The sequence below is a fragment of the Gallus gallus genome, chromosome 4 (genome assembly GCF_016699485.2).
Source record: "Gallus gallus isolate bGalGal1 chromosome 4, bGalGal1.mat.broiler.GRCg7b, whole genome shotgun sequence".
NCBI lineage: Eukaryota > Metazoa > Chordata > Aves > Galliformes > Phasianidae > Gallus > Gallus gallus.
In genome coordinates, this window is record NC_052535.1 from 63117516 (window position 1) to 63141879 (window position 24364).

At 36.1% G+C, this 24364-nt stretch overlaps 1 protein-coding gene and 1 long non-coding RNA gene across 5 annotated transcripts in view; one reads left to right on the forward strand and one right to left on the reverse strand.

Annotated features, from left to right (window-relative positions):
- Nucleotides 1-9034: 9034 nt before the first annotated feature.
- Nucleotides 9035-24364, forward strand: part of LOC112532334 — a 37561-nt gene continuing 22231 nt past the window's right edge. The window contains exons 1-4 of one of the 3 annotated variants that reach the window (XR_006939162.1): nucleotides 9035-9261; nucleotides 16222-16491; nucleotides 17581-17761; nucleotides 18518-20218. This is a non-coding gene — a long non-coding RNA (uncharacterized LOC112532334). Of the gene's footprint in view, nucleotides 9262-15794; nucleotides 16492-17580; nucleotides 17762-18517; nucleotides 20219-24364 lie in introns of those variants that run through there. The other 2 variants (XR_003074932.3, XR_003074931.3) reach the window with 2 other exon arrangements.
- The window catches only part of TUSC3 (tumor suppressor candidate 3), a 184544-nt gene continuing 179619 nt past the window's right edge, over nucleotides 19440-24364 (reverse strand). For both annotated transcript variants that reach the window (XM_046940707.1, XM_420692.8), the window contains one exon: nucleotides 19440-19724. In XM_046940707.1, coding sequence (XP_046796663.1) covers nucleotides 19709-19724 — 16 coding nt within the window. In that variant the 3' untranslated portion in view covers nucleotides 19440-19708. The remainder of the gene's footprint in view (nucleotides 19725-24364) is intronic.

Consider the following 24364-nt stretch of genomic DNA (forward strand, 5'->3'; position numbering starts at 1 on the left):
CTATTTGCTTTAAGCAGTAGAAGCTTAGAGAAGCTTGGTTCTCTGACACTGAGAACCAAGACTGAAGATTGTTGAAATTCTACCAGGAGTCTTTATCAGAACTGTTATTAATGCTTACTACCAGACACACTTTCAAACAGAAAAAAAATAGGACAAATTTTAATTCTTTGGATTAAAGTTAAATTTAAGTCTTCAGCATTTTTTAATGGAGAAAAATAGGCAAGCAGTTGTTGCACTCTTTGCTTTCTTTAATGTGATCTTCTGTATCACTACATTAGTTAGTAAGGTATATTTTTATGTGATGCAAATAAGTCAGTGAGCACAAAAATATTCAATGACGAACAATGTTTCTTAAACCAGGCCTGCTCTCTGTCACTGTATATTCATTTTATTTACATTCTCATACAGATACAAAATTTTATATAAACATATTTCTAGAGAGGTAAAAGTATATATTAAAAAGTATTACCTTCCCTTACTAAGTAAAATATGAAATATATCTCAGTGTATGTGAGAGAACAAAGACTGACTGTCCCCTCTAGGCATTTGGTAAGATAAGAAATAACCTTCAGGCAATATTGTGACTTTTGCAACTATTGTTGTTTTGGAGATGTAGGGTAATGAAGTCCATTCCTTCGGTTTTAGCTGCCAGCGGCATTCTGCCCGCAGAGGACAGAGCTTATGTTTCACATTTTCTACCTTTCATGGATAATGCTAGAACTACAAAATCTTTGACATATTTAAGGAAGTTTCATACTAATACCTATAGCTTCATAGTTTTAAGCATTTTTTTAAATAGCAAAGTAATGTTGTCTTAATCACTTAAATGTCGAGACATAAGCTATTCCCAAAATTGATGTAGGATGGAGGATGCACCATCCTGAAATTCCACCATACAGATTGAGTAATGGGGAAAATGAGTTGGACACAGTAGTGCTCAAGAGATGTATACTTCTCCTTAAAAATAAAGATAGAACAAGTGGCTAATCTGTAAAAAAATATTTAAAATATTGGCTTATTAGATAAATATTTCAAGGTTAGATCCAACAGCACTTTGAAAGACAATCTCTGATGTAGGGCAATTATGATCTTGGAACATGACCAAATCTAGCAGTGAATACAGTGTACGTGGAAATGAAAATAGCTGAAATAAAACATTTGCGTTATTGCTATTGCATTTGTCTCAAAGACAGAGTTGAATCATTTGTCATATAGAAACAAAAAGGGGGGACTGCAAAAAAAAACCTGTAAATTTCTGAAGTATAAAGGTTTGTTCTTACTCTGTTAGCAAAATACTTCAGCATTTTTAACTGAGCTCAAGATCATGAGGGAATTTGTAAATAATTATTATTTTCAGAGTGAAAAACATGGAATAAAATCATGGCTGCAACATGCATTCAGGTGTTACAAGCTCCCCAGACAGACTGTCTATGGAATTCTAAGGCTGTGTCATATGTTGTTGGAAATGAGGAGGCACTGCATTCCCTCTTTGCATCACTGCAACACAAACAGTGCAGCAGGAAAGAGGCCCACTGTCTTCAGAGAATGTACAGTAAAAGAGCATAACTCTATCTGCATTGCTTATTAGTCACTTGTCACTGTTTTCCTGCTCAAGAATCACAATATCATAGTTTAGGTGTAGCCTGCTAAACGCATTTCTCTTTTACTCATTCTTTCAAGAATTAAAATAATCCCAAATGAGCTGAAGTGGGTCAATACATTCCCAAACATTTACTGAAGCAGGAAATGTAATCTCATGGATTCCTGATTGTCTGCTCAAGAGACTCTTAAAAAACGTGGATGCTATGCATACATGTTTAGGCTCAAAGACACTGAGACAAATGAAATTTTCTTGCATCTCACACACCAGGATTTTATCTCCGTTTTTTACTTTTTTTATTTTATTACAGTGTTTAGATAGGACAACAGCAGGAATTATTTCTGCAGATACAGATAGTTACCAGAACAAACATTGCAACAGATTGCAAATACTGCATTAGATTTATATAGCATCACAGCCAAGACACAAGGCTCTAACATTAGTTAGTTAAATCAAAGCTTGACAAAGCTAACATACAGCAAACATCCTTTCAGGGAAAAAAAAATAATTAACGTCTTCAAAGAGCATCATCTGCCCAGTTCTGCTAGATGAGAATGCCAACTGTGTTCTGCCTTAAATTATTCAGAGTATTTTATTAGGCAATGATGATTTCAAATACTGAGTTCAAGTATTTGCCAGGCAAGTAGTCCAAATTTCTCTCAAAATGTTGTCTGCTAGCTAAACTGAACAGTAACAAACCTAGGAATCTCAATAAACTTAGTTTACACTGAAATAGGATTTCAGCTTAATGAGAGAGAAAGGATATTGTTCAGTTACTGCCCCATGAGAGATGTAATAAAGAAATGTGAGTTCTCTGTACTCTTTCCAAAGGCACCTAAATTTGCATAATGGTAATGCGAACATTTCTCCATATCTACACATGAGGCAAGTGTTTGTGTGATGAGTTGCCAAACTGGAGCAAATTGACTCATGTAATCCCAGTACAGTTATATCTAAACCCATGAACATCACTAGGGACTAAGAAAGAGAAGCCTGTGCATGAGAATCCTCTGAATGTCTTCAGCCAGAAGAGACTCCTCTCTGTCAAATGGGTCCTCTGGATTTAAATAAGAGACTCCTGGTTGAGCATTCCTCAATCAAGTTATAAGAGCAAGCAAAACTGTTTCTGATCAGATTCTGGTGTCATTAACTCAGTTATCTTTTCCATCCACAACAGGAACTATATTAAAAAAAAAAAAAGAAATCTCAAGTACGGAATATCATAAGTGGAAGCAGTTAAAAGCTGTTACATTGATTCTTTATTCTCTATGCTGATCTAATTTACCTGTGTGGCACTTAGTGCAATCATAAGCATTTTGTGAAACCATTAAATCGGATTAGACTACATGATAGAGATACAATAGTGTGTAAAACAATTCACTAGAGACTAGAGTAGTGTTCAGAGGAAGCAAACTGCTCAAATTCAATGAATGCTGGCATTCTGCCATAATGGAGTTCTCTAGAGACACTGTGCAACAACAACAACAACAAAAATAAAAATAAAGAAACTACTAGCAAAATCCACCTAAAATTAAAAGCTCTGTTTTTGCCTAATTTTCAATGGAGACAAGGGAAATCTAAAGTGAATTGATTGAAAGGAAAATGTTTTATGAAATACCGTACAAGTGAAAAATGGCTATTTTCTATTATTGTGAGCAGGTAACTTATCCAGCCTCCTGTTTTCAATTTTTATTTTTCCTGAGCTTGGATACTGAGAAACCTTACAGTCTTTTGAGCACTGTCATAGCACATAGTCAATTACTTTTCCTCCTTAAAACTGACTGTAAAGAGAGACTGGCCAGTATACATTCATATACTCTGTGATATACAAATAAAGGGGCTACTAATTGTGTGAACAACAATTTGCATTCTTGTTCAGAGCAGGATCGTTAAGAATATATATAGTTATCATTACATTTTTGTTTTTGTTTCCCTTTTCTGTCTTAGTAAATAGTTTTTATCTTAGTCAGTACGTTCTAACTTTTTTCCAGTTCTCTCCCTCATTCCACTTGGAGAGTAGTGAGCAAGTGGCTGTGTGGTGTTCAGCTGCCTGAAAGGTTAAGCCACAACAAATAAATCCAGAATTTTTGTTCTTATGCTAAAAGCCAAACCAGTTCCAGAAGATTTAGATTTAAAATTTTGTCTTTGACTCTATGATTTTTTACATTATGGCAACAGTCCAAGCGTTGTATTAGTTTTTCTCATGTATTTAGGATATCCACTCACAGTTTTTCTGTTTCTGCTTTCTAGCTTATATCTTGTTTGTTCAAGGAAAGTACCATTTTTATTTATTTATTTATTTTGCAAAAGTGGAATAACTGGAAAAAGTGAGCAATGTTTGAGAACCCCTTCCTTTCCCTTCCCTTCCCTTCCCTTCCCTTCCCTTCCCTTCCCTTCCCTTCCCTTCCCTTCCCTTCCCTTCCCTTCCCTTCCCTTCCCTTCCCTTCCCTTCCCTTCCCTTCCCTTCCCTTCCCTTCCCTTCCCTTCCCTTCCCTTCCCTTCCCTTCCCTTCCCTTCCCTTCCCTTCCCTTCCCTTCCCTTCCCTTCCCTTCATCTCTGGTAATCTGAATTTTGCACACCATTAAAACACCATTATGTCTCCAAATAACAAACAAACAAATAAATCACATGCTGCATTTTGTTGAATGGCACATCATAATCATGTCTTGTTATCTAAAAGAAAATCAAATCTGTAACTGGATAAGGATTCTATCAGAGTCAAAATTTTGACACTTTGGCACTATCTTTTCTCTCTTTAGTAATGGGAATTGCTGCTATCTCTTGTGGCAAACTCAACTAATTTGCTACAGTCTGTCTGAACTTTCATTGCTCACCTTTTCTGTTAATCAGTGAATGCAGAAAGGGAAATAACTTATTGGTGACTGGACACATTACGTTTTAATCATCTGTCAGCTGCTGTAAATCAGCAGAAAGAACAGTCAAATATATAGTTCAGAAACTATAGCAAAAATGATTAAAATCAGTCAGGTTTCTCCAATTTCTGGATTAAATATAAATATATATATATAAACAAAATTAAATATTAAAATTGAAATTAAAGTACAGTACATCCAAGAATGTAAAATACTTGAGGGAGAAGTTATAATGAGCCTACACATAAAAGGATATATATAACCTAATGGATAACTAGACTGTGGAGAGCACAATGCTCTCAGGTATTTGGTTAAGTGGAGAATATTGTAAATTAACTTCTCTGCCTAGGGTTTTTGAATACAGATATGGTCAGTCCCATAAACTGGATTCTTATGCTGTTTATCCTCCCTGAGGACACCTGAGTAAGCGCCTGGCTGCCCATGTTCTCCTTCCACCCTAAGGCCAGAGAAAAACTGGCTGACAGAGGTTAAACTGAAATGGAATTTGAGTCAGGTGAGGCTTACTATTTTCTTTTTGATGTTAATTCTGTAAATACACGAATCACTAATTTAAAATGGCATCAGGAGTCTACAAGGAGGAGTGCTTGCTTGTTATGTCTCACTGCCATCTCACTGCATGCTCTGGCTTTTTTCTTGCTCTTTCCATCTGTATTGCAATGGTCAGCCCATGCTAAGCACAACAGAGTGAAACAGGAAATGATTTTTCTTCTTGGTCAAGCTACTGACAGCAGGAGATTATTTCATTGTGGCAGTTCCTTCCCCACTTCTCAGGGCCTTTTGTCCTCTCTCCTTTCTCCACCATCCTCCTTTCTTTGCTCATATTTTTGTCTAAGTGAATTTTTGTATGTGTTTAAAAGTTTAGATTTGTTGTCTCTTTTCAGTCTCTACAAACAAACAAACAAACAACAACAACAGCAACAACAAAACAGTTCTCATGGTTAAAGTAATTCAAATAATTTTCCTAAAGGAGATCTGATTTTTTTTGTTTTCCATTCATGACAGAAAAGGAATTTCAAGTTAAAGTGCAGTTTAACGAATACTGACAATACAATTAAAACTTCTTTGATGGGAAGATCTCGAGGGAATGGATAAGAAACAAAGAAAAATAGCTATGAATCACAGCTCCTGTTTTTGCAGAATAAAAGAGTGCAAATTAAGAGACAGAGAGAGTCATGAGCAAAACATTCCAGTACACCACTGGGGAAACTTATCTTCATTCTTCAAGTTCATTTATATCTTTATCCTCACTGCCTTTAATATTCTCAGTAGATCAGTGGAGATGATATTGGAACTTTTTTCTTCTCCTGAGGCACTGAAAGAAGTAATTCTGATAATATCAGTGATGGACAAACCTCCAAAGTGTGGAAATAAAGTTAAGATAAGGCTCAGTGTGCTCCAAAGATCCCGAGGCCCATAAAAGATGCATGGAGGCATCACTCTGTATGTCAATTAAGTATAAAAGCCTTCAGGGGAAAAAAATCAAACAGTATAATGATACCATGGGATCAAGATAAAAAATAAAATATGGCATATGTAGTTAGATCAGCGCTAGTATTTACACGTTTAGAAAATAAACACCTGAAAAAGTTGATATCTACTTCCAGCAGTTCAAGGTAATTCATTACATGTGTTACCCCTCTCTCTCTCTCACAGTCCAACCACTTTTGAAGGTCTAGAGAAGTGGAATTGTTTAACACACAGCAGAACATAGATGAATCTTGTTATATTTTTGCAGCTTCGGAGGAATCAGGTTGGCGAAATCTAAATCCTGGGAACTTTCCTGTAAACTCACAGTGAGAAATCATAGAATTGTAGAATCATAGAATGGTTTGGTTTGGAAGAGACCTTAAAGATCATCTTGTTCCAACCCCTCTGCCATGGGCAAGAACACTTCCCACAAGACCAGGTTGCTCAAAGAGCCATCCAGTCCAGTCCTGAACATCTCCATACTTGAAAATATTTCAAAATGGGCTGATACACATCATGCCCTTACTTCTGTGGCAATCCAAGTGCATCAGGTAACAGCTGATTCCCCAGTAGCTGCACGCACTTACATGTATCACCAATTCCGGCTGGGTGAAAGCTCAATAGCAACAGGTGAAAATAAATACGCAGCAAAACAGGAAGGACATTTTGAGAAAAGAAAAGAATCAGTGGTCAGCGACGTTTCATTATGGTACTTGGGAAACAACACTTGTCAGGAAAAGGTAGTGAAGTTGTTGCTGAACAAAAATTGATCAGAGGGCAAAAAGATCAGAAAAAAAGGGACTCCTGGTGACAGGTCTCTACCTCATCAATCTCTGCCAAATGACTATGCAGGTTGTTACTTTAGGAACATTCTGATAAGATGACAAATGCAGAAACTCTTAAAGACACCATCAGCGTAAACTCTTCTTAGAATTGGATTTTACGAACCTTCAAATTATTCAGTTTTCACTATCAACTGAACAGCATATAGAATGGGAGAAGGAAGACAATTCCTTACAGCAATATACATTTTATAAAATTATAGCACAAGCAATCAATCAAAAACAATTATCAAGCATTAAATCTTATAAAATCACATAAACAATCAAAAGCTTTTTACAACTTTCAGTTAAATTCAAGAGATATTTACATAATCTCTAACTATTTTATAGTCAAATTTTGCAAATATGTGTTTCTTTTTCCATATAATAGTGAATTATTATAACAATTCTATTACCCTTTTATGCTTGTTAGACAAAACTGGGAAATGGCAGCACTGAATTCAGTAGAATACTTGGTGCAACTCTTACATAAGCTGAATACAGTCCAGCAGTTAGTTTATTATATTTAATATGGAATGGTTTGCATTTCTTTGCGTTAGTTTAATTTAGTCATTTTTCTATTCTATTCTACTCATTTCATTTCATTTGTTTTATTGATTCTGCTTATCAATAGTTCCTAGTGGGCTCAAATTTTGATATATTCCTTGATCATCACATTTTACTGATTACTTGGGCAAACCATAACTGTAGTTTTTCGTTAATTTTCTTGATGTTCATAGAAAGAACTCTGTTTTTTTTTTTTTTTTTTAATCTTTTGGATATCTTCATGGCCCGCCCTTCTCTGAGCTACAGAATCAATGCAGTTTGTAGGATGTAAGATGTGAATTGTGTGCCTTTGGGTGAGGAGAAGCAGTATAAGGGGAGAATGAGTGGGTACCAATTAGTGTGGCCACCAAAGTTTGTGCTGGGTCTCTGCAGGGATTCTGTTAAGTGCTTTTGCAGTAGACAGGAGGTGTCCACCTGGGCAGCCCTGCTGAGAGCTGTGTAACTGCAGAATGTCAACTACTGACTCAGCAGATGAACTTGCACTTTTATATTCTTATTCCAACAAACATTCTGGTCTTTCTCTGAATTAGGAAAGGTAGAAAGAGATTAACAACAGGAGGTGTGAGGGCAGCATCATTCCTTAATATTGTAACTTTATTTCTTAATTCGTTTCTTACTTACCTTCAGGGAAAGAAGGAAAAGCATTCAGCCATGCTGCTGTTCAGCAATGTAGCTTCATTTCTCACCCTGGCAGCAAATACCAGTACAACACACCACTTCAGGAACAGTTACTTTGATGGACTGTACCTGTATGACATTGGGCAAGAGTGGTAAAGGTGGACAGTAACTTCATCAAATGCATTCACATTGAAAAATCTGCAGACCTTGTCAGAGGGCAGCCTATGTGTGAGGGATGACCATTAATCTTCTCTTTTGTGATATTTTCCTTTTAGTTAGGAAAGATTAGTCTTAATTAAACACTAGCCATTAGATCGGAGGGAATTAGTTCAAAGACATAAAAAGCTCAATACATTTAGTGATAAAGTACTTGACATAATACTCTCCCAACAAGCCTGTGAAATGTGTTTTCTAACTAGACATGGATAGCCACAGCCTGAAAAAGATAGGAAAGTCATGTTTATTTATATATGTAGATTACTTTTTTTTTTTTTTCTGAAGTCACAGAAACACTTCACTTTTGAGACTGTCTCATATGAAGGCATCCAGTTATTAACAATCAACGTGGAAGCGGTACCTGAGTTCAGCAATAATACAAAACAATCTTGCTTTTGCTACAAAAAAGCATCTCTAGTTTAGGAGACAAGTGAATTTGAAGATGATTAAGCAGGAATCTGCTCAAAGTTTTCAGAAAGGTTTGACAAGAGAAGCAATTTTCCTTTGAGCTTGTATTCAGCTTTGAATCTTACTAGAACAGAGCTTTCATTTCACAGGCAGTCACTCACTGCACACCCAAGCTTTAAAATTTAATGAACGCACCCTTTGCAAGAGACTCCAGCAATAGCTCAGATATATTAGTAAGTGCAGTGATGTCAATCAAAAAAAAAGAATAAAAGAAAGGAAGAATCAGAAACGAAGGAAGTGCAAGTGATATCTTTCGCTATTATAATCTTATTGATTCAAAGCTTCTGTGTTTTGAATTCCAGAACCATGCTTCATTTTGAATTCAATAGAAACTTAAAAGAAAAAATTGGACAACAAAATAAATCTATTTTTTACTAATTATGCTGATTACATTGTATTAATATGCATGTTTTAGAGAAAGTTTTTAAAACATAAAGTAGCCACTGCTAATTTTGACCAAATGTGCCACGAGAGACAAGAGTTAACCTCATTAACTAGACAGGGCAGCTGGCAGCAGGCTCAGCTGGTGGGGATAAAAAGTGGGCAGGGCAATGAAAGAGAGTGCAGCTGAAGCTTTGTGGAGGGTAAGGAAGCCTTGGAGGGTATGCAGGTATGGATTCTGTGAGCAATAGTAATATATGGCTGTGGTGTGGAGGAGTGTTGTGTTAGGAGGCTCCCTTCTGGGGCTAAAGGCACAGTGTTCCTGGTGCTGTGCTGGCTCATTGCGTTGTGAAGATTATTCTTGTGTGGATATACATGTAAGTCTTAGCAGTCACTCAGCTTTCTCTGTCAAAGCACTCAGTGTATGCCTCATGGACTCAGTGCTCTTTGTGTTGCGCTGGAAACAGATAGAGAGGAAACTTGTACATGTTCCTGAGAGCTGTGAAGTGTGACGTGCAAAGTCATTTCAAATCCCGTGTCTATCTGAGATGGGATTTTCTGAGGTTGATCAGAGATAGCTGAAATTGAGCTGTTTCTATCTTTTCCTTGAACTTAGGATAACTGCAATCTTTAAAGGGTGAGTTTTATTAAGGTACTAAGAGGATGAATGCAGGCCCATTACATAAAGTGGAACAAAATATGAGTTATTTAATGCCTGCAGTATCCTTGTTAGATAGATGATATTTCTTCCTAGTACTCTCCTAGGCCCTGGTTTGCAAAAAGCTATGCAGTATCCCCTTTGATTTTTAGATGTGGATCGTCTCGTTCTACTGCTTAGAGCAATGTAAATCTGTCTATGCCGTAGGTACTGACTTGCTTGGTCTGACCCTAGCCTACTCTCTGACTGTAAGACACCTGTGCTGGTGGAGAAGGTGCAGCAGCCCTGGGGGATGTGTCTTCACAACAGTGTTGTGTGTGGTTATGAGAAAAGCTCTCCTAATGTCTTGATATAGATCTGGTAGATAAACAGTAGATGTGGCCGTAGAGTAAACTTAATAAGCAACCTGTACCATCTGTCATAATATCCAATAAAACTACATGCAGATAGAGGGGAAGAACAGTATAAAGGCTCATTGTTTCTTTGTACTTTGCATTTTGACCTATACATTTTCTTTTATTCAGATTCTAGTTAACTTCAAAAAAGTGAAATTTTGAATTTTAAATTAAAACTAAATTCAAGAAAATTATCATTCCCTGGTGGAAATAACAGGGACTCATAACTTGCATTTCTAACCTGAAATGCTTGTGTTTTCTGTTTTGTGTAGCCTGTTCTGCTTTGTTTTCAAATTCCATGTGTACTGTGTTGAAAGTTACTTTTAAATATGAGACTTTTAAGTTTCATTTAATTTCTTGATCAGAAATACTATGAACTCTTATTCTTGCCGTATCATTTTTTATTAGGATTTTGAAGCTTGTTCTGATAATAAGCATAAATGTGTGCCCTTTGGAAGCATGAGTGAATAAGAACCCAGCCCAGCAGTCTACCTGACTGAGCAAATTGGTAACCAATCAATTATTCCTAAGTAAGAAGGCGACTACTTCATGTAAGAAAAGATGTAAAAAATAATTGTTGCTTTTATAATCCAGGATTACTTATTAATTTTTATCTTTATAAAGTTGTAATCCTAATTACATAGAAGGCTACACGTCAGATCCATGATCGAGATTAATCTTATATCCTCTAGCCCTATAATATTTACTCTGAGAACACAACTAATTGTGTAGTACTGTTTTGTTGTTTTTTTTTTCCAAACAATAATCAGATTTGCTATTCATTTAATGTTTTCTTGAGGCTAAATAGGATGAATGGTATACATGTTTTATGCAATTAAGAGCAATGTACTGCTTAAGGAATGAGCTGTTTTAAGGTGTAAGTAATGTTTTTGCATGACTTGCTGAATTCTGTGATGTTGATCAAGTAAAGCTGACTGTGTACTAAGAAAAGTATAGTAATTCAAGAAAAAAAATGTGTTAGTGAGAATAAGAGATGTTTAAGCTTCATATATCTTTAAAAAAGAAACACGATAAAACGTAAATCAACTTCCAATGTTTTGGGACAGCATTGGATTTCACAATGCAACACTATGATACTACTGATATACAAATTAGGGATATGAGGAGAAGAGGTTTATTTTGAAGACTGAGTACTTGTTCACAAATACAGTATTACTGTTTCCTGATTAGTTTTATTTTGTAAAAACATTTCCTTTCGTTTCAAGATGCTTACAAAGCTTTATCTCTATGTAGAAGATGTTAAAAAAAAAAAAAAAAAAAGCTCTCCAGTCTTTAATTTCTTTCATCAAGTGATAAGTAATGTCTAAAAACCTTCCTTAATTGCTCAGAGTATGCAGCTACTCCTCTTAAGCTCACCAGATCACTGTACTTAAATTTGACTTGTGTATATGTCTTCACAGGCTCAAGACAGAATATCAGTATCTCTGTATAATTTTTGGCCTCTACCTCTGTATTTGACGAGGTATTTGGTGCTGAACTGAAGGGTCACAGCAACTGCCAAGCATTCCTTGAAGAAAAATCCTGTCTGTAGAAAGAATGAGGTGTGCTTATTAACGGGTTCTGATATAATTGTAGTCAAATCCCCTCAGAACTAAAATTAAGACTGTGTACAGCTACTTATTTGGTATTCCTAAAAGACTTCAGTGTTGAGAGCATCCACTTATGTTGTGATTCTTCTGCTTCTCAAGTTATTTAGCAGAACTCATTTGGTTTGGAGATTGGCTGTAGATTTAATAACAAACCGGTGTTGAGAAGAGCAGACTATTTTGTTTACCACTGCTAGGTTGTGTAAGTGGTGTGACCTGGCATCTTGTATCAACTGATGAAATACCTCACCTGTAATATTTGCATTTAATCCAGCAGAGAGGTGGTGATGGCATATGTAGCAAACATTACGCTGACTGCAATTAAGAAAGACAACTACATTTTCTGCTTTGGTGATCTGAATTAATTGTTTTAGAAAGTTGGTTATCTTCTCCACTAAAGAACATCAGATACTGTTTCTTTTATGGTATATAAAAATGGATAAATTTTCCCTTTGTGAAGGCAGTAACACTGAAAGTAGTTGTTCTGTTAAGCTCAGATCACCTGCAGCTTCCTCTCCTCACTGTGTTGGGTTGAATGAAGTGTTCCTAGCCATTTCCTTTAATCAGCGTCATGCAAATGTTTTGTGTGCATTTTCTGTTTTCAAAAACTACGGCAGTTAAGTACTTCGTGCAGGTTCAGCACTGAGTGCTGAATGCCAGCAGTTCCTTACAGCTAACGTGGCTTTCTGCTTTCAGTTATGTCAGGAGCAGATTTTTCTGTTACAGAATTCTGTATACTACTGACTGTAATAACATAGGTTTAAGTAAAGAGCTGTGAACACAGAACATGTCAGAATAAAAATAATGTTTAGGGGAGTATAAAGCTTAATTCCATCATTTCTTCAAAAGACCACCACTAGTTTGGGAAGTACAGCACACGTGGAAACCAGGAAAGATTGTTTGAATACACTTGTTAGTAAAATGTAGTTATCATGTGATAACTGAGAGTCTGATATGTACAAAGAATACATTTTGTAACTTTCATTCATCTATAACCCAGTACATAACAATATTCTAAATCTAAACATTGATCAATATCTTTGCCTTTAGACTTCTGAGAGTACTGATTCTTTTCACCCCACCTACAGGCCATGCTGAAAAAGCTAGTCTATCTGTATCGAGGCATTCTATTCTACATCTTCATTTATCATTATTATCTTGTCCAATATTTTGTCTTTATTAATATGTGACACACTAGAGCACCATTCAGTGCTGCTGATTTATTTAAGTGTCACAAAAACTGGGACCTGCAGAAAGGAAACTTCCTACCTCAGAGGGATGATAAATATTCGCGTAAGCCTGTAATGACAGTAAAATGTGTTTTCCTGAAAAGAATCAAACTTAAGTGGTGTTTGGAGGACGAGTAACCCAGAAATCAGTTTTTCAATGCACTTCAGGTGTTCCTCAGCATGAATGACAGTCAAAATACTGTTCCACTTCAGGGAGAGAAGTGGTACTACTTGTACGCTAGTATCAGTATTGAGTCTCTTAGTGAAACAGTATGTTTTGAGGATTTTCAATATACCAAAGATTTAGCAAGAAAGGAAGCTGAAAGAATGTCCATGAAATGTGGATTTTAAGGAGAAAATGAGATTAGCGTGACACTTTGGCATACAATGCACTGGTTATGTATCATTCACTTTTATATGCTAGTGTTGAAGAGATATTAGTGATCAAAATGTGTTTCTAGGTTTTCATGCATGGTAGCTTTGCAATGGAGACCTTAGGGACATTGAAGTGTCCCTTACCATCTAAGGAAAGAGATGTATCTTATTTGGAGATGCTTTATGGAAGTAATTTCTGGTGAGGAAGTAAAAATAAAATCTGAATATTTACACGACATCTCAATAGTTCCTGAGTTGTAGCACCTGATTGTACTGTTGTTAAGTAATATACTTCTGCATATCATGAGTGGTAGCACTTGTATATGTGTGTGACACACACATACTCATTTTTAAATAGTCATGACCACCAGGACTTGTATGCAAGAGGACATGTGCCTGAAGCATCCCTAAGACACCAAGGAGACTTCAGATTTCTCCTGGCAGGAGTCTGTGTAGGGACGGAGGTCTTGGGACTGCATATCATCTTGTTATAAAATAATATGACACTTAGATAATGATGTAAGTAGGCACTCCAGACTAATTTTCTTGTCCCCTTAAGATTTGCCTGACCTGGTACCAGTTTAAAACATGAGAAATGCTGTATCTGAAGCTGTGTAATTAATATGTCCCCACTGGAAAAAGGAAAAGCTTTCTCCAGTATTAAAAACAAACAAACAAAAAAACCAACTACTAGTTTTGACCAGTGGAAATATTTTCACACAAGATGTAAACTGTTATGTTTATCTTCATTCTGCTAAAAGAATTCACTGCTAGTGAAAATATGTTCCATTACAAAACAAACTATAATTGAATTGAACTTAGGCATCTCCCCTCCCTACGTAATACAAAGCTTCCTGATCTGTCATTAAACCTAGTAAATAAGACTTTTGCACCAGATGCTACCAGAAGGTAAACAAATAACTGTGGAATTGTGCACTCTGCAGCCTGGATGCATTCATGTATTCCGTTTGTTTGGTTTGTGCCTGAAGCACTCCTTAGTAATGTCTTACCTCCAGGCTTTTTTTTTTCTTTCTAGAGAAAGAATCCTAAAGGAAAAGTATAAGTATTAGCGAATAAAAAACAGATCTTCCAAACTTGGGAACTTCTGAGATTTCTTCTTTACTGCTCACTCTTCTGAACTGTTTTTAAAATGCAAGATAGGGAATATTTATATAGTTTGTATTTAGCCTCTCTAAGTAATTCAAGTGGTTTAGAGGGATGCATATATAAACAGGTGAGTATGGAAGTTACTGATCTCAAATGAAATGTACAGATCTGTGCTAACACGTAATACAAACCTCCCTTGAAAATATGGAAACATGCTTCTTTTTCCTTGTGCACTGCAGTAAATTTGTGATGTGAGAAGGTTTTGTTTTGTGTACTCATTTTATCTATGTCTTGTAAAATACCACAGCTAACTGGCAGGGGGGAGAGATGGATGTAGGGTTGAAATTATTCTAGGAGAGAGGAAGAGGGAGGGCTTAAGAAGAAAAGGAAAAAAAAAAATTCAACAAATGCATGAAATCTTCAGCTCATTATTATAAAGCATGAAATAACACATCTATTTTTTTTTTTCAAGAGAGATAAGATTATAGGTTATTTTTTCTCATCTAGTTATTCAGTATAAAGAGCAAAATCATACTTGTTTTGTGTGGGTTATAAGGAATGACAAGAGTAACTGTCAGAGATTCCAACATGATTTAAGGCATCTTACATCATTCAGGGGCTGTCTCCTAAGTCTGCATGTGTGTATGCCTGACCAGACACCTGCATCTATATGGAGGTCTGCTCTTGATCCTTAACAGGACACCAAGCCTTATTAATGTCACACAACTGTTGACAGAGTTTTATTGGGCTGTTCTGAAGAGCATCCCAAGCTGAATTTGATTGGAAATAGACTGGTGAATATCTTCACTTCCTTTGAAACTTCAGTAGCTTGGCTTTGCTGCTATAAATCTTTGCTTCAGTCCTCAGGTATGGATTTTCTTTTTTAACATGTTTATAGGTGGGTACTGCTGCAAATGTCAACTAGTGCAAAATGCCATCAAGATTTTTAGTACCATACTCCTGCTCATTAAGGATCTCAGTACTTTAAAAGATACTGCATGCCTTTCTCCACCTTCAGATTTATACATTGTACATTTGCATTTAAATAGTCCTTTTAAAGACAACATGTTATTCCAGTTCTATCAACATCTAGTTTTAGTACCCAAGTACAACAAAACAAATGTATGATGTGTTTCTTTGGAATTCAGTTTGATCCATGTGAAAACATGAAAGACTTTGATACAGAAAAATGACAGAAGGGAGAAGCTGTTGGCACACAAAAATGTAAGAAAATGGAGCAAATTCTTTTGAAACTGCTTCCTAAGGTCCATAGGAAAGTAGTTAAACCCAGGGGGTAGAGAAGAAGTGTATGTGCCAAGTAGCGTGCAGCAGAACAAGAGTAAGAAATGAAGGAATCCATACTGCCTGCTGTGTATAGATGTGCAATTCTTATTGCCCATAGTACAGCTGTGTTGTTTCTTACTGCTGTAGTTTGTTCTTTAAATCAAACCACAACCAGTCCCCAGACTACTGTGAGTGCTGTAGTTAAGGTGATAAATTCATTGCGCTGGAAATGATTACCTATGATGTAGGACAGGAACTAAGTTATCAGCTCCTTCTGAGTATAATAGAAAGGAAAGAATTAATTCTTTCAACAAATACCACTTCATACAATGTTGTGCATTAGCATCATGAGAGGATCCTAAGGTTTTTCTGATGCCCTCATATGAGGAAAAACATCTTCAAGTTGTTAATGACAACTTTGTGCACATGTTTTAAAATCTATTTGTGTGTCTTCTCATAACTACAGTTCTTGAGGTCGAAATACATTGTTCTGTGTATTTACATTCTGCTAAATTTTTTATTTTTTCCTCACAGCATTTGTTTGACTACATTGTGAGACAGGTGCCTTTCCTGAGTTACATGAACAAATAAGATATGAGTCACTTTCTTGTACGTGTATCAATGCTCATTTGTCACCTTCTTGTGAATTCACTGAGTTTTTGAGAGGTTCTTTAAGAGTTTTCACCCCATCAGCACAGCACTTGAATATCCAAATCTGTGAGTTGGAAGGCTGCACTGCGTCTGCCGCTTGTTGATGAATTCAAGTGACTCTGCTCCAATCTTCTGCTTTTTCTGTCATGAGATGTGAGTATAAGAAGCCCTATCTTCTACTTGGTATCCTTTAATTGGTTTTCAATTCATGAAAAGGATATTTCCTCCAATTGCAGACTAGATTCTTTATTAAAGCCTTGCCTAAGAGTTTTTATCCACATGCTCCTCTAATACCAGTCTAGCCCTGTAGATTCATAAAGCTTCTGTTAGCCATCCGGCAAATCTTAGCTGACCATTTTAACCTTTACACTCAGTAAACTAACTCACTCTTTATTACAAACTTGACCATCTGATTGGAACTGGAAATTTTTCACAGCACTGAGGCTTCCCTCTAGATTCCTTTTTACAGATGAGAGCTATGCTGCAATCTGTCAGTCCTCTGACACAGTGGCAATTTGTAAAGATGGCTGAAGGCCCTTTGGTCAGTAGTTCTGCAGCCTCACATTTGATTTCCTTCAGAGTTCTTTGATAAATGCAATTTGGTCCTGAAAAAAATAGCATGTTTAGCTTTTTTATTTAAAGCTAATACACAGAAGCTGCTTAAATTAAGTTGATCTAGCTCGTCTGACCTATCTGATACAGAGAATTTATCCTCTATACCACAGTCTCACCAGTGGGTGCTGCCTTCTTAAACCTTGGTCATCAGCTCTCTCATCAGTTCCCTCCCTGCTTCCTTCCTTTTGTTGTGTTAATAATTTGGTACTACAGTGCTGCTACCAACCTGAACACCATCTTCACATTACTTTTCTAGCCCTCTTATGTTTACAGTTGACTTGCAATGTTCTATGACTGTTTCTGTTCCGCTTGCCAGCATTTAAACACAGAAGTCCTTAAGATGGTTTTGTAACTGTGATTTACATAAGTCTTTTACTTCTCTTTGAGTTGTGGCACATGTTTTACCTAGATGTCTAATAGAATATTTAACAGTCTGCAGTCTGCCTGTTGGTGCCTTGCTATTTGGATTGTTCCATTATTTATTCTAATTACCTGCATTTACTGCTCCTTCTTTGAAACTGATTATCTCAGATTTCACTTCGCTTGTCCACTCTTGCAATAATATTAAACCTATTTTATTGTTCTTGCTTTTACCATTTTACTCTCCCATGAATCTTTCTTGTACAGGTATCCACGTACTGAGCAAGCTGCTGCTCTTGACTGGGTTATTAAGTGTGAGATCTTTCTTCCAGGAAGTCATTGCATACCACTGGAAAACTTAATCTCATCCGATCTCTCACTACCACTGCCTGAATGTTGCAGTTTCTCTTATCTCACTTCCTGATTGCTATCATCGTCTTGATCAAAGGTCAGTATCACAGTTCTCAATAATTAAATTTATTATTACAGGAGCATAGCCCTCTATGTTGTTGTATCCTATGTCATCCTTCATGGATGGTGCTACTTTATCACCCACGTATGCTATGCCATTTCTAAGTCAGTAGCCTGGCAACAGTGTCATGCAGGGGTCTGTGTGTGTGTGTGTGACTGTGTATGTATATGTGTATGTACATACATACATATATACACACACATAACTTTACCACCAGGTCTTCTGGCTGTGTTATTCTAGGGCTGTGTTTTGACACCAAACATTCAAATTCTTCCACTTGCTTTTTAAGTTGATACAAAGCACTTGTAAATTCTGTCCTATCTTCCACATACTGATATGTGGCTCTGGAGGCAGTCTGATTTGCCTTCCCTATGCATTGTGATGTGCCTTCCTAGCTAGCATTCAGTGCTCCTCTGAAAAGGCTACATCTGCTTCATGCTTTGAGCTATAAACCAGATGTTAGAGTTTGCCAATTTTCCCCCAGTTTCTAGTTTAAATATTGCTGTACAACTTTGCAACATTTTCACAGTAGCAGTTTAACCCTGTCCTTCCTGTTTTTCATTTCAAGATGTTTCCCAGTTCATAACGCATCCCCCAGAATTGTAGGAGTCCAGAACTGGACACAGTACTCCAGATTTGGCCTCACCCTGGGCCAGAGTAGAGCAGAAGGAGAACCTCCCTCTACCTGCTGGCTATGCTTTTTTTTTTTTTTTTTTTTTTAATGCACCCCAGGATACCACTGGCTGCCTTGGCCACAAGGACACACTGCTGGCTCAGGGCCAACCTCTTGGCCACCAGGACACATCAATCCTTCTTTGCAGAGCTTCTTTACCTCAGACCATCCCCTAACCTGTACTGATGCATGTAGTTATTCTTCTCTCGGTGTAGGACTCTGCACTTGCCCTTGTTGAACTTCATAAGGCTCCTCTTGACCCAATGCTTCTGTCTGTCCAGTTCCTACAGCTTCCAGAAAATGAATACCTACAGTGTTTGATGAAGTGAGTTTTGTAAAGTTCAGAGAAACTCATCCTCATGTTTAGAGACATTTGTATATAAAACATGAAGGAAATTCCAATCTGATTTCATTCCTAGAATGCCAGTGAATGTGAACTGGAACTTGGGAAAACCGTATGTGTAGGGACATTTTACAATACTTGTTTCCTGAGCTACACTAAATACAGTATGTAGGCATATACAAAGGTATATGCCCCCATATGAGAGCACTTCATATGAGATGTGAGCAGGTACAGAAGTGACTTTTCCAAGATTTGATCCTCGCTCTTGTATGTTACCTATGAAACATGAGATTGTACTATCTCTAGAAGCATTGCAGCTACCAAAGGTTACAGTGTGCTTTGGAGGAAATCCTGCATGGTGCTGTGTTAGCATGCTCAGTGTACAATCAATCACATAAAATTAAACTTCTAAGGCTGAATCCTATTATTCCTAAAGCTTATACTTTCAAAGCAAAGTGGTGGCAAAATGCATGCAGTCATTGTAGTTCCCACCATGGTATTTCTCTAAACATTAGTTGAAGAAACAATTATTTGATCATATTCTAAAATGTGTCTTAAAACCATTTAACGAACTTCAGATTTAAAACCTGGCAAAACTCTTTGGATTCTTGTACTAAAGTTAATACGGAAGCCATAAGCCCATTATAATGAAGTTTATTCAAATTCTTGAGCACAGAGTATACATAACATTTCAGTACTCCCAATGAGATTTTTATGGTATATATCTATAAATTAAGCATCCATTGCATAAAACTGCATTCATTTCTCTATCAGCATACTATATAAATTATCACAGAAACAGATGAGCCAACAAAATAGTCCTGAATACGTTTAACAGTGGTGGGCAGATAAGCAGGTACTGACGTTAACTTCATGGTAAGCAGCTCTAAATGAATCTCTCTTGAATTTACTTAATTAAGAAGCTGAAAAGAAAGGAAACATGATTAAAAGCTGAAAAATGCTTATAAAATGCATTACAATTATTTCAAGAGAATAAACAAGGACTTCAAAACATTCATTTGAAAAGCCATTCAATGTTTGTGTAATAATCTCTTAAATTTTTATATCTCATTAGATAATTACTAAGTAAGCATGAAAGTCATCAAATAAAAACCTGAGTGACTGAAACTTATATTTTCATATTTAAAACATTAAAAAGCAAAATGCACTTCAAACATCTGTTCTCTTCAATCAAGCTCTGCACCTGCTCTTACTACTTAAAAGTAAAAGCTACGTCTCATGGGAGATGTTTCAGATATATTTTAGTCCTTCTTCCCTTGTAGAAGTGGCCCTGAAGTGGGGAGGATATAAAGGACTTAGCAAGGCTACGGATTCTTACGTTCTTAATGTTTTAATAAATTAAGGAGTTTCAGATGACATTGCTGCTTCTTCATCCCTGGAACAAAACCTTGTATTTAAAATAAAAATTTAAAAAAGCTTACGTTTCACTTGTCATACATTTCATTTGAGGTTTTTCAAGGACATTATCAAATGAGGCATCTTTACAAAGGGGAACGCAGAAAGAGTTGTGCACAACTAATGAAGTTGTGCATAATTGAGCTAATTCTACAAACACAAAATAATGACAGGCTCAACTGAAGAGTTACTGTAGCTTCACTGCCTCCAGCTTCATATGAAAGAACTTTTGACTCCACAAACATATACAGTGTGCTCCAATATACACATTGTATTAACTTCATCACATTCATGGCATAATTAACTACACATTACAAAACAGCCATGCAAGTGCCATGAGTTTAAAAGACAGTACCACTATAAAGATGTTCCCTGCTGCAAAAAGTCGACACGCTCATTAAGCAAGACATACAAACCAAGGCAAAACAGATGGCAACTGGCTGGGTGCTAGAGGGTGAAATGATTATTGAAAAGGAAATGCAAGAACAACTGTACAAAGAATTGCAAGGTGCTGAACAGAGAAGCAAGAGAATGCTGTAGGATAAATATGCAAGGCCATGTACAGGAAAGAAGGAACTAAGAAGAGAGGAATAAAGATAGTGGGAGAATTTGGGGCAGGAAGAATAGGAAGGATAAAGGGTAATCAAGCGGGTAACAATGACAGAATCAGGAGGGGTGAAAAACTGAAAGATATAACCGTAGTAAAATAATAATATGAATATGGCAGTGTAATTTTGAATAAATATGCTGCTACCATATCTACTGTTCCTTAGTTTGTCAGTAACTGAAGCGCACATTTAGCAGCTAAGGTAAACAGCAAAAGTAATGCAGAAGTTATAAAAGCCAAAGGTGGAAAAGCACAAAACACCAAAACATTTTAAAAATCATGAAACAGAGAGTAGCCAAAAAAAGATGGGGAGGGGGTGGGGTTTCAGAAAAACCTGTAAGGACAAGTTGGCAATGTCTGTTTAAGTCATCTTAAAAAATGCACTATGGAGCCAGACCTGAAATTTAGAGCTCCTATTCTTTAAAGGACTAGAAACCTCACAGAGAGGACTGTGGATGTCTGTGGCTATTCATGAAATCAGTGTAACGTTTGATGATTTACATGAGCAGAAGAAACTGGGCTGTTTTCCATTTCAGTGGGCAACTTTTTTTTTTCTGCAAAACTTGCTGTCCAGCCATAATAAGAGAAGAAATATGGAAAATGTAAATGTGTATTATCATTCTCCTGTCTTTTAAAATTATCCTGATTGCCTCAGTTTTGGAGGAAGTGGTCTATTTTGTTGAGTGCTACAAACCTGACTGCGAATCTTCGTGTTTAACAGAAATAGATTTACCAGTTCATAAATTTCAGGTAAATCAAACTAATTAGGTGTAAAGTCAACACGGAACATCTGAGCAGTTATTTGTAGCACTCACATTTACTAATATTTTATTTGTCTGTAGACACTATTTGTTCTATTTACTTACATTTTACCAATCTATTTTTAAGAAATAACTATTCTATTTTATTCACTTGTATTTAATCTCAATTGTTCAATATTATTCAAGATTTCTTTACTGAAACTAATTTAATTACATTGAGGGTAGACATTTCTTATATGGCATATACAGTTAAGGAGATCTCATATACAGCCAAGAGATCTCTAGCTCCGCATCTTGTCTGTTCTTGTTGCTCTGACTCTAGGCAAAGAACAAATACCTCATGTCTGACTTAACTTTATGTTTATTTCATGAAAATAAGGCATCTTTTATTTATCATGCTTTCTTGCAGCTTATTTCTTTTTCTATGCTAGGTATTTCAGAATATCTATTTTCCCATTCTTTTAGTTCATAGTTCTGAAGGCTGATTATTTTTTATGATTTAACTAAAACCTCTTCACCTTAACGTTTTCAGTAATACACAATTGCAATTGCTTTAAAGGCTAATCTGATAATGAAACTCTGAACTGCAGGTGCCAAAAAAATTATTAAAGAAGATGCATAATGCAAGCAGTTTAAAAAAAAAATTACATGAAAACCTCAAATTTTCTGTTGTTCATATAATTTAAAATCATATTAAAACAACAGTGCATGGTAAGATCAAGACATGAAAGGACAGTAAGGAGTGCCATCAATAACAAAACACCCTTAAAAATTTCAGAAAATCCACTTAATAAATTTCAGCCAAAGATAAAACAAAAATCATGGATAACTTTTGTTTTTTTTTTTTTAACATCATTGAACACCAAATAAGGCTTTTGTCTGTCTTTTCTCTTAAAGAGACCAGCATAACAAATATTTTTATTGCTACTATTCAGTTATACACTACTCTACTAGAGTACTGATATATTCTCTCCTGTTCTTACTGTCCCTCCTCATTCTTAATATTTTATGTGCTTTCTTGAACTGCACAAACCTAAAGCAAGGTTTGCATAGAACTTTTCAAGCTCTTTTCTGAATACAAAAGCTAAATTACATTTCATCCTTTTGGCTTATAGTTAAAATTGTTCTCCCTATTGTTAGCATGTATCCTAGTTACTGATAACATTACGTTGAGGTAGTGAAATGCTCAATGACTAGATATCTGAGGTTTAAAACATCACTTAGACAATTTAAATGCTGGAGTGAGAAGGTTTCTAAAAATATTCCTTTGGTTATATCAACAACCCTGGATAATCTTATCACAGAATCACAGAATTACAGGGGTTGGAGGGGACCTCCAGAGATCATTAAGTCCACTCCCCAGCTAAAGCAGGTTCCCTACAGCATAGATCAAGGGGAAAATGTACAGTGTGAAATAAAATTAATGTATTATCATTCAACCATTAATGACAACAATTAGAAGTTTGACCAAAATGAAAAATTCTATCCTGTTTCCACAAAAAGGTGGTTTAGTAATAGCATAAAAAGCGCAGTCATGGCAAAAATGACTATAGGGGAGAAATTTATTACATGCTTAATCATCCATCACGATTCTACGCACCCTGTAAATAACCTTCATGGTGATCTCAATTTTGCATCCCATCTCCCATTCCAAAGGTTTACTGTATAAGTGTATTTTACCAGCACATTAAAACACCATTTTTGCCCAACCCTAACTTTCAGGAAGAAATATTTTATGGAAGGAGAATCAAAATCTAATTTGAAAATGTCTGAAGCAGTTTAAAATGATGTTACTCTCCCCTCCTATACACACACGTGCCTTCTAAAGAGCACATTTATAGACTTGTGCTGTTCTGTAGCACTCTTCTGGAAACTTTTCTGTTTGTCACAGAAATTAACACTGATAATAGCATTATCATTAGTCAAGGCATTACAAGGATCAAGGAGGTAACAGCATTCCCAGTACTTTTATTTATGCACATTAGAAAAGGAAATAAATTTATCAGGTTTTTGACACCAGTTATATGTTTATCTAACTCTGTTTTGATTTATCTTAACTACACGGAAGTCATGGGAGAGAAGGAGGATGCACAGTAGGTTATGTTACTTTTTCAATTTTTATTGAGGCATCCTGTTTCACATAGGACGTATTTGGGTGTTCAGTGACAGAGAGCAGAAACAATTCTGTGTATTTGACTTTTTTAAAGTAAGACAAAAATTGATACTTTTGATAGTGCACAAAGCATTTAAACAATTTGTTTTTTTTTAAATGTCACTTTAGACATGCCAACATAAGCATCCTTTCTTTTTTTCTAATAAATCATTAGTATGCACTGTTTCTAGTGGTGTTAAAGTCTTACTAGCCTGAGGCCAATTTTTCACATAAAGACTGATAGTTTCAAGGTGAAATCATAACCAGTGAAAGTAAAAAGACAGACATATTTCACATTTTAAGACATAATTACACTGGGATCTATTGATGAGACAAGAAAATCCTTGGAAAGATGCCAAGGAAGTCAGACAAAAAAAAAAATGTGTATCAACATATATGATTAAAATTCATGTGTAGAATATAACATTAAAAGGGGCAAAGAGATAATAATAATACTCTTCAGAAAGAGTATGACATTGTCTGTTCTGAGACAACTGAAATGTCAGTGGCAAGGCTAAAAGGTAGTTTCCACAGAAGGTGCTGAGAGGCTGCACAGACTATTCCAGATGGCAAATTGCAAACTCCATACAGATGAAATCTCACAATATTATACTATAGGGCCCTTTA